This window comes from Tiliqua scincoides, chromosome 2, assembly GCF_035046505.1.
Source record: "Tiliqua scincoides isolate rTilSci1 chromosome 2, rTilSci1.hap2, whole genome shotgun sequence".
Classification (NCBI taxonomy): Eukaryota; Metazoa; Chordata; class Lepidosauria; order Squamata; family Scincidae; genus Tiliqua; species Tiliqua scincoides.
The window spans coordinates 118,348,097-118,357,757 of record NC_089822.1 but is presented as its reverse complement, the minus strand read 5'-3'; the positions used below and the strand labels follow the sequence as shown (position 1 = coordinate 118,357,757).

Genomic DNA, 9,661 nt, shown 5'->3' with positions numbered 1-9,661 from the left:
ATGTCAGGACCCACCGGAAGTGATGTCATGACCGGAAGTGGTGTCATCAAACACAAAACTCCAAGGCTGCAATTCTACCCATACTTACCCAGGAGTAAATCCAATTTACTAACATTGTTAAAAGAATATACATAGTAACCTGTTAAAAGTACAAGTCTGTAACATTTCCCCAAAAGCAGTCACATACCATGGTAGCATCATCTAATATATTAAAAATAAAATATTGAACTGAATGGGGACCCACCTGAAATAGGCTCCCAAACCACAGTTTGAGAAACAGTGATCTTGAGTATAGAAGTGTGCCCTTATTTCATCTGTGAATAAGGGCATTAAATGGCAGCTTCAGCCATCCTAGTAAGTCCACCAGGTTTTACACTTCTCAGGGTGGGCCAGGGCCAGCCAAACTGACTACACCTTCCACACAGCCTCAGTTGGGACTCCAGAGTGACATTACATCAGGGGCATTAAAAGTCCAGATGCAGCCATGATGACACTCAAATCAACATGGCATTGATTGTCATTGCCCAGTAAGCCCACTTGGGCTCCACCAGCCACTGGCAGTGCACTCTGGTGGGTTGGGGGCCACAAGTCTGTTAGGGCCCAATCCTACCCAATTTTCCAGTGCTGGTGCAGTTGTGGCAGTGGGACGTGCGCTGCATCCTGTGGTGGAGGGACAGTCACTGGGGCCTCCTCAAGGTATGGGGATATGTGTTACGGGGCTGCATTGTGGCTACATCGGGTAGGATTGGGCCCTTAGTCTTTAAGGTGTCTCAACCCTGGGGCTTTTTTTCTTGGTCGACAGTGATGTGTGAGTAAGTCCATTGCACACAGTGGGGCTTGTTTTCACGTACACATGCTTAGGATCTGGCTGCAGCGCTGCAGCCCTGAACACGCTTCCTAAAAAGCAAGGGACATTCAGCACAGTGGGACTTCAGCAGGGAGCAAAAGGGAGGCGGTAAGGTGAGCGTGGGGCAGACACTCTAGCAGAGGATCGCCTGCATAACAGCCTGATCTTATGTGTGTCTACTCAGAAGTAAGTCCCGTTGAGTTCAGTGGGGCTGACTCCCAGGAAAGCACACATGGGATTGCAGCCTGACAGCCCAATCCTATGTCTGTCTACTCAGAAGTAAGTCCCGTTGAGTTCAGTGGGACTGACTCTCAGGGAAGCACACATGGGATTGCAGCCTGAGACCACACTCCTATCCACGCTGTAGACCAGGGGTGCCCAAACCCCGGCCCTGGGGCCACTTGCAGCCCTTGAGGACTCCCAATGCGGCCCTCAGGGACCCCCCAATCTCCAATGAACCTCTGACCCTGCACAGACTTGCTGGAGCCCTCACTGGCCCGATGCAACTCCTTTCAGCGTGAGGGTGACTGTTTGACCTCTCACATGACCTGTGGGATGAGGGCTCCCTCCACTGCTTGCTGTTTCACATCTGTGATGCAGTAGCGGCAGCAAAGGAAAGGCCAGCCTTGCTTTATGCAAGGCCTTTTATAGGCCTTGAGCTATTGCAAGACCTTCATTCATTCATATAAGTTCATCTTTAATATTCATTTATATAAATTTATTCAAATTTTAAATGTAAATTAATTCTTTTTTCCCCTGGCCCCTGACACAATGTCAGAGAGATGATGTGGCCCCCCCTGCCAAAAACTTTGGACACCCCTGCTGTAGACCATGCGTACGGAAAAGTCCAATCAGGACCGGAAGTAACAGCTACTTGGAACTCTGCTCGTTGAAGACACACAAAGCCCCGGATGTCGTATTTTTTTTTTTTTGGAGGGAGAATGTAGTCCAAATACCCGGCTGCTCGCAACACCTCCCGTCACCCCCAACGCGGCTACGGAACTGCGATCATGCCTAGACGCATGCGCAGTCACCTTTGTCCATGTAAAGGCACGACGACTGTCACGTGACCATTGGTTGTGGGCGGGAGTCTATATAAGCATTGCGCGGGCGGTGCCTCGGCCGCATTGTCAGCAGCTCTAGCTCGGGGAAGGTGCTCGTGTAAGTCAGGCTGCGGCGGGTTTGGGGCCCTCTTTGCTCTGAGGCCCTCTTTGCTCTGGCTTTCGTGGGGCCGCTGGTAGGGTAGCCGGCGGCGATCGCCGCTCTTTCGTCATACCGCGTGAGGTAGCGGAGGGAGGGGGTGCGGCCCGTGTTGGCTTCGGAGCGCAGGCGCGTGATCGGGGCGGCCTTTAAAGCGCCAACGGTCTGCGCATGCGGCGGAACGGAGGCAGGTGCTGGGGGTCGCGCGAGGGGCGGCGGAAGGCAGGAAGGGCGCGCGCTCTCGTGAGGCTGGCGGGAAGCGGGAGTGGGCGTGACCGAGGCCCAGCGAGGCGGTGCAGCGGCAGCCGCCATCTTTGGCTCTCCGGCTGCCCCTCGAGTCTAAGCTGGGGGTTAACAAAATGGCGCTCGAGGCGGGGAAATGGGGGCCGCCCATGGAGCTGCGTGCGGCCTGGCACGGGCTTCCCCGGGGCGGCGAGGGGGAAGCGGGGCTGCTTCTCGCGCCGCCTTCCGCCGTGGGACGCGCGGGGGCGGTTTGAGGCGCGCGCTTCCTTAAGGCGCCCTGAGAAGTGGAGGTGGCTGAGGGAACGGAGCGGGTTTGCAGGGACTGCCCCGCGCGGGGTGTGGGTGTGACACGAGGGGATCTTCGCGCAGCTTGCAGTTCCCGCCTGGCCTAACGGGGAGGCGAGATCTGTTGTTGGGCCTTGATTCCTCTGGGGTGACCTCGGTCCTAGAGACGTTTGCCCCATGTAGGGTGGGAGAGGCCAAGTCACTCAGGCAAGGGGAGCTCAGGCCCACGTTGCACGGATTGCAACAGGTTGAGTTTGAGCAGTCATCATGGCCTTCTCTGGGGTAGCGGCTGCCAGTGTTTCACTTGCATACCCCTTTCAGCCCATTTCCATAAATTGTACCCCTCATCTCAGCTAAATGTTTGTAACTAATATAGTTGCTGTTTCAAGTTTATAAGTTTTCAACTGTTGATCCATATCTGATAATGCATAAATTGATGACCAGAAACTAGCAGTGGTTGGGGCTTTCACAGCCAGCTAGCTGCTTTCCTTCCAGCCTCGCCAGCTCAGCAGGGCATTCTAATACAGATCTGCCTTTTCCCGCCATTATTCAATTCTTCTTCAAGTACGGGGGGGGGGGAACACCACTGCTCCAGAGCAGTGTTTCTCAAACTGTGGGTCGTGAGCTGATTTCACATCGTACCCATTCATTCTAATATTTTATTTTCAATATATTAGACTTGATGCTACTATGGCTTGTGACTGCATTGGGGAAATGTTACAGATCTCTACTTTTAATAGGCTATTCTGTATGTGCTTTTAAAAATGATAGTAAATGGAACTTACTCCTGAATAAATGTGTGTAGGGTTGCAGCCCACGAATGTTAAAAATTTTCCAGCTTGATGACATCATACCTGGTCATGACATCACTTCTGGTGGGTCCTGACAGATTCTCATTCTAAAAAGTGGGTCCCAGTGCAAAGTTTGAGAACTACTGCTCTAGAGGATATAAATACAGTAACAGAAGCTTTAATAGAAGTCATTGCATTGAAAGCATTAGGAAAACAAAGTTCCACATTTATACGGCCTTTGAGGATTTAGAAATAGGAGCAATGGTCTGATGGAATAGAGTGCATACAAATTCAGCTATGTTCCTCTCCAAAAATTGGCAGGCTTCGGCTTTGATGGTGAAATTGTGTAACCATGTGTATCAGTCTAATCTGTGGTCTTTGATTTCCTTTACTTAGACTCCTCCTCACTATCATGTCTTCTGAAGAAGGAAAGTTGTTTGTTGGGGGATTGAACTTTGACACAGATGAGCAAGGCCTGGAGCAGCACTTCAGCTCTTTTGGTCCTATTTCTGAAGGTAAGAACGTTTTGGGTAGTAGAGTAGGGGAATTTCTCTTGGCATCAACATAAGCGGTTAAATAATCTTCCCTGTTTTCTCTGTTGTATTCTAGTTGTAGTGATCAAGGACAAAGAGACCCAGAGGTCAAGAGGCTTTGGCTTTATCACCTTTGCCAATCCTGAACATGCATCAGATGCCATGAGAGCCATGAATGGAGAGGTGAGGATTGTAAGATTGATGTACAACGATGTAAATCGTTGCATACTGTTTTAAGCCATTTCGGCCATACATTGCATATATGCAACAGGGACCAAAGGTGTACACCTGTGAGCCAGGCAAAAATGGGTAACGTACTGTCCACTGTAAGTGCTTGAAACAGCTCAGAGTTCCAAAGCATTGAAATTAGTGCTGTAAGGCTTTATTTTAGAATCTCGAATGAATTGAAGGGCTGTGACTCTGTGATAGGACTTTGTGCACTCAAAATAGGTGCTCTGTCCTCTGAAGGTGTTGGGGATTGGATGGCTAAATTTCCGTCTGAAACCTTGGAGAGCTGCTGCTGCTAGTCTGATTATACTGCCTTGAGGGGTTCAGTGGTCTGATTCAGTAAAAGAGAGCTTTTTGTGGCTCTAAAAAGTATACTTGACTAATTTCCTCCACTTGAGAGGAGTATTTTCCCTTTTCTTGTCATCTTAGGCCTGTACCTGGATTGATATTTATTTGGGTGGAGGTTGTAACTGAAATACCTGTGTTTCAGTCTGTAGATGGCCGTCAGATCAGAGTTGACCATGCAGGGAAATCTTCGCGTGGATCCAGAGGTGGCTACTTCGGAGGCAGGGGGCGAGGCCGTGGTTATTCCAGAGGTAAATCTTAAGGGGGTAGTGGTTAGTGCTTGTACATGTTGGATGAGCAGAACAAGGATTAGTGGTTTACTGTCATCAGTGGTTTACTGTCATGAATACCTCTCTTGCTGCAGGTGGTGGAGACAGAAGCTATGGTGGACGGTATGACAACCGAAGCGGGGGTTATGGTGGTTCCCGAGATTACAGCAGGTAATTGTGGTGGTATGTTCTACTTTAAAACAGTTGTGTTTCAGTGAACGGATGTAAAACAAATGCTTTGTTTTCAGAAGTCAGGGAGGCTATAATGACCGCTACTCTTCAGGAGGCTCTTACAGAGACAGTTATGATAACTGAGGTAAGTGGCTCTTGGAAGGGGCTGAAAATTTTGGCTTGTCAAAATTCTGTTAAATTGCAGTTGCAACACTTGCTGAGTAGCAGCAGTAACAGCTTGCTACTACATTGTTAGTACCAAAGATGGTTTTCAGCATATCTGCCAATGTCTCAGTCTAAACTCTTCAGGTCTCCATTCCAATTACTGATAAGTAACTTAAATGCATGTTGAACCTTAAAAGAAACTCTAACTTCAAATTGCACAGCTGTCAGAGTGCTAACTGGGGGAGGGCCTGAGATTCCTAGATTTCTAGCATCACTAATCTAAAAAATCTAGGAGTGGTGAAATGCTGCAACATGTCCGTATGCTTGTGCCTTTATGATTGTACCTGCTTCTTGTCCTCAGCTCACACCGAGTAAAAATCCTTCCTGAATCAAGATCGTCCTTCCAATGGCCGTATTTATAAAGATTTTTGGAGCTTCGCTGAATCTTGTTTAGTTACTACTTGTATCTTCCCCCATATAGCTTGTCACATGCAGCCTGAAAGCTTCCTCTACACGATGGCCTGTTTAGACTTTGCTCAAGAGTTGGTTTTTCCCCAAGAGTGGTTTTTAAACATTTTTGAAATCAGTTTTATTTGCTTTGCTTTTTCAATCCAAAGTTTCTTTTAACTCTATAAATGGGGGCCCTACAATTTAAAAAAAAAAAGCTGGAAGCTGAGTGAACTTTTTGAAAAGTGCAATGCACTACAACTCTTAGCATAGCAAGGGAGGGTGACAAAATACAAACCACCTTGGTATTAATGAAGAGTTGAATGATTCACGTTGGTTCATAGTAAAAGCTATTTTACTGTAAAGTAAACCCAGAACTCGAATTAAATGCTTTGAGAGGTTCTTGAAAATGTTTGTTTATATTGTCCTTTTTTTACTGGAAGAAACGTGCATAATTCAATTGACATTGTATTTGAAGTGGATAAGGAAGTTCCTGTACTGAATTTTTGGCTTTACGAAGCCCATTAAAATCCCATCTGAAACAGTCTCTGCTCTTGACGTTTGACATCACATTGCACTGCACAACTTAGATAGTTTAGTGGCAAGTAAGAAAAGAGTCTGGCCTCACCTAGGTAAAGCCCAAGGTTGGTGCCCAGGTAACAAATGTGATAGACACTAATACTTCAGTAGCTGATAGCTGATGAAGCAGTAAAATTCTGCAAAAGTGGGAAAATTAAGTGGAAACATCCACTTGCTCTTCAAACTGGTTGGTTAAGGAAGATATATCATGATATATATTATACTGTTGTGGAAGCATCTTGATATTCACATACCTTAGTAATCTTGTCTAAGTCTAAATCTTGTCTAAATTCTAAATAGATAACTGTCAAAGCATTCAAATTGGCATCTGCCAATGCTTCCAGTGTGCTAGAATGTTTCTTGATGCTTCAGTGTCAACACTGTAGTACTATCCTGGTGAAAATGAGTCTGTTACGTCTCAAGTAATAGTGGCTGAAACAATTTCACATCACCAAGGACTGGTGGTGAAATAACTGCAGATGAGGATTCCAGTGACATTTCCTCAATATAGAAGTGACTTAAGATGTTGGGTGTTGTAGTTTGGCCTTCAATAATCAAGCCTCAGTTAATTCAATAATTGAAGGCAAATTACTTTCTAATTTGGGTACTGGTACTTCCAAGAGAAAACAAGACATGGGATGCTGAATATTATGTGGCAACAATACTGTGCTTAATGGTAGCACTGGGATTTTTGTTGCCCAACTCCTATAAAACTGCAAAAGCCCAGTGATTGTTGCAAGGGTTGCAGCCCCTTGCTGCAGTTGTAATACACTCATATTACTGTTGCAAGTTAGGAAGATATGGGAAGGAACCTGCCTCCACAAATTACACTTTCAGGACATGTTCTACATGGTTTTGAAAAACTCCGCTTTGTCAGATAAGCTGATGGAGAAGGAGGCTCTTGGAATTGGGGGGCCTGAGGCTTTATTGAGGGTTTTGGTCAGGGCTAAGGCTAAACTGATGTTGGTGCCTAGGTGGGCTGACTTGTAGTTAGCTCTGTCCTGTTCTTACACTGTGAGAATTCTCTGCTAGCGTGTGGAAGCAAGTGTCCTTGGAGACCCCGAAGTGTGTTGTGCCTCCTTCAGTGCGATCCATGTGAGACGAAAGCTGCTCTTGGCTAGTTCATTTGTGGAAATAGTCCTGTATTTCGAGGTAACTCTTTTGCTCATGTCTGCATCTTCTCTCCCACAGAGCTCCACTCTTGTGGCCACAGCAAACCACTGGTTCTTATTGACAAACTTGGGGTCTCCCTGGACCCCAGGAGAATTTGTACTGAATCTGTTTTTTATCCTGGGGGGAGGGCCTCCCTGCCTCCTGTGACTTGGGATTTTGCTTTTCAAAAACAAGGGAAGGGCATTTGGCTACACGATATTCAGATTTATCCAGCTGCCTCCGTTTATCCAAGTTTGTATAACTGCCTTATGAAGAACCTGGACTGTTACTTGGGAAGGTCTTTCCCAGTGTAGCATGGTTTGTGTGGAAGTCTCCGTTCCCACTTCATAGAAGTTCTTGTTCTTATTTTTTCGTGTATGTTTGCTCTGAACAAGGTTCTAAATATGGGAGAAAAATCTGACTATTGGGGAATCTCCTGAGGGCTAATTGAAAAGTATCACCTAGCCCTTGAGTGTCTTGTTGAGACCTGTGATCTGTTGAATATAGTGAATTTGAACAAACTTTGTTAGTGACACTGAATTATTTTTGGCAGGTATGAAGATGTAGCTACTCTTTCCTGAGAGTAAGCATCAACTACTGTCCTGAGAGTAAGCATCAACAACTGCACTAAAGTACCACAAGGGCATGAACTGCTTCTCTTGGAATTCTGATGCAATATTGTAAAGTAAGCAAGATTTTTCTAATGAAATTAATATTAAATTCTAAAGTGATAACAGGATCTTGATTTGGCTCATGTAAGATTAAATGGAAGCCTTTAAAGCTGTGGCAACCTGGGGAAGGATTTGATACTAGTCAGTTCACCCTAAACTTTGATGTTTTCAGACACAGCATAGCAAAGCCATCTGGTTTCTTACTAATAAGTGATGGTGTTGAGTTATGATGTAGCCATGGGCATTATATTGTTTCAGTCCACTAGCTTGAAAATTGTGCATAATGAAAGGGTTCCATATTCTGTGTAACATGACCTCTTCTAAAATGAGAAAGTTGTGCAGTACTGGCAGTTGAAACTGGATGAAAGCTATTCTGACTCACCTACAGTGCTTTTATTTCTTTACAATCTTCTGCAGCTGCTAATTCGACAAGAGGAAGATGCCTCTTGGGGAGACACCAACACACCTCCCAACAGGTTGGTTATTTGTGTATAGATGTAGCAAACTGGAGGTATGGGGGTTTAAAAATTCTGTTTAAAAAAGCCTCCCATGCTTTCCAGATTGGATGAAGCTCCCCATACTAAAGCCCATTTTTAATATTTACTAGCATGATACCTGTGCATTGTTATGGTATTTAACTACTTTAAATCCATTTTGACTCCAATAAATTTTCCTTTGATTGCAATGAACAATTGAAATTTAACGCAATTACCCCTTGTCAGGCAACACTCTGAAACTATTGGAAGTCATGGTTTCATTGAATTTTTTTATTTTGTGTGTTGAATTGGTTTTGTACTATAATAAAATAGTACCTTTGCAAAGCACAGGTACTATTTGCAAAAGTAAAGGAAAACAAATTAAGAAAAAGCTTACACAGTTGGAATTAAGCAAAGCATGTTGATGCAGAAAAATGATGTGAAATTCAAAATATAACATTTGATGAAGAAATAACAGGGAATATTGTAGTGGAAAATACCTACAGCCTTTGGTTCTCTGCTTAAGGAACTCTTTGTATACCCTGCTGCTCTGGACCTCGGTAATTTTTTTTTTTTGGTACTTGACCACCACAGCACACTGCACCACAGGATTACTCTGCCCATATTTCCTTGCTGCTTCCTTAAGTTGCTTCCTCCTTTTAGCAGCAGTGTATCTGGCACAGCATTTGCCAGGAGCCTTCTTGGGGTCAGAAAGGTGATGTGTGAGATGCAATCTGGCTGAGGGAGGGGTATGTGGTGGACACTTCAGGTTCACATGGCGGATACACCTCAAAATGGCCTCTAGAAAGGTCCTGCGTAAAACGGAGCTCTTGCTCTTTAGCGCCAAGAGCTCCCCATTGTGGTAAACCTTGAAGACTAACTTGGTTGCCCAGCTGTCACCAGCTTGCATAAACCACCATAAGTAAAGAGTCTGGACATGTGAGCAAGGTACTCAGTGAAGCTAGTGTAGTTTTCCCCTGCTTCATGGGACATGGAGAACTTCTCCCAGTTGTCCATCATGTGCCTCATGATGAGCTCACGTACCTCCCTAGCCATTAGCAGTGTCATATATGAGATAGGAGAGGGTTTGGAAATGGCAGGCTCTGTCTCATGATGGGGATGATAGTGTGAGGCACCATCTCCCCATTGACATTTAAATACTCATTTATCATACTGTCTTAAATAAGGGATCCTCAGCTCTTTGCAGCAACTACAGTCAAGAGAAAATGCCTCCTGTGAGGGAAGAAAGACTGCACCAC

General features: G+C 45.4%; 1 protein-coding gene across 2 annotated transcripts; it reads left to right on the top strand.

Annotated features, from left to right (window-relative positions):
• Window positions 1–1,930: 1,930 nt before the first annotated feature.
• LOC136640104 (RNA-binding protein 3-like) lies at window positions 1,931–6,068 on the top strand. 2 transcript variants are annotated; one of them, XM_066614945.1, is made up of 7 exons: window positions 1,931–2,008; window positions 3,763–3,881; window positions 3,976–4,082; window positions 4,618–4,723; window positions 4,837–4,912; window positions 4,993–5,057; window positions 5,439–6,068. In XM_066614945.1, exons 2-6 carry the CDS (start codon window positions 3,779–3,781, stop codon window positions 5,054–5,056), a joined length of 456 nt encoding a protein of 151 aa, XP_066471042.1. In that variant the 5' UTR covers window positions 1,931–2,008; window positions 3,763–3,778; the 3' UTR covers window position 5,057; window positions 5,439–6,068. The 2 variants fall into 2 exon arrangements, with proteins under 2 accessions (XP_066471042.1, XP_066471041.1); XM_066614944.1 differs by having other exon boundaries at window positions 4,990–5,057.
• Window positions 6,069–9,661: the final 3,593 nt, after the last annotated feature.

Coding starts and splice junctions, on each gene's coding strand:
- LOC136640104 (XM_066614944.1), top strand. CDS start 3,779: ATGTCTTCTGAAGAAGGAAAGTTGTTTGTTGGGGGATTGAACTTTGAC. Junction 4,083..4,617: donor TGAGAGCCATGAATGGAGAG/GTGAGGATTGTA, acceptor CCTGTGTTTCAG/TCTGTAGATGGCCGTCAGAT. Junction 4,724..4,836: donor AGGCCGTGGTTATTCCAGAG/GTAAATCTTAAG, acceptor CTCTTGCTGCAG/GTGGTGGAGACAGAAGCTAT.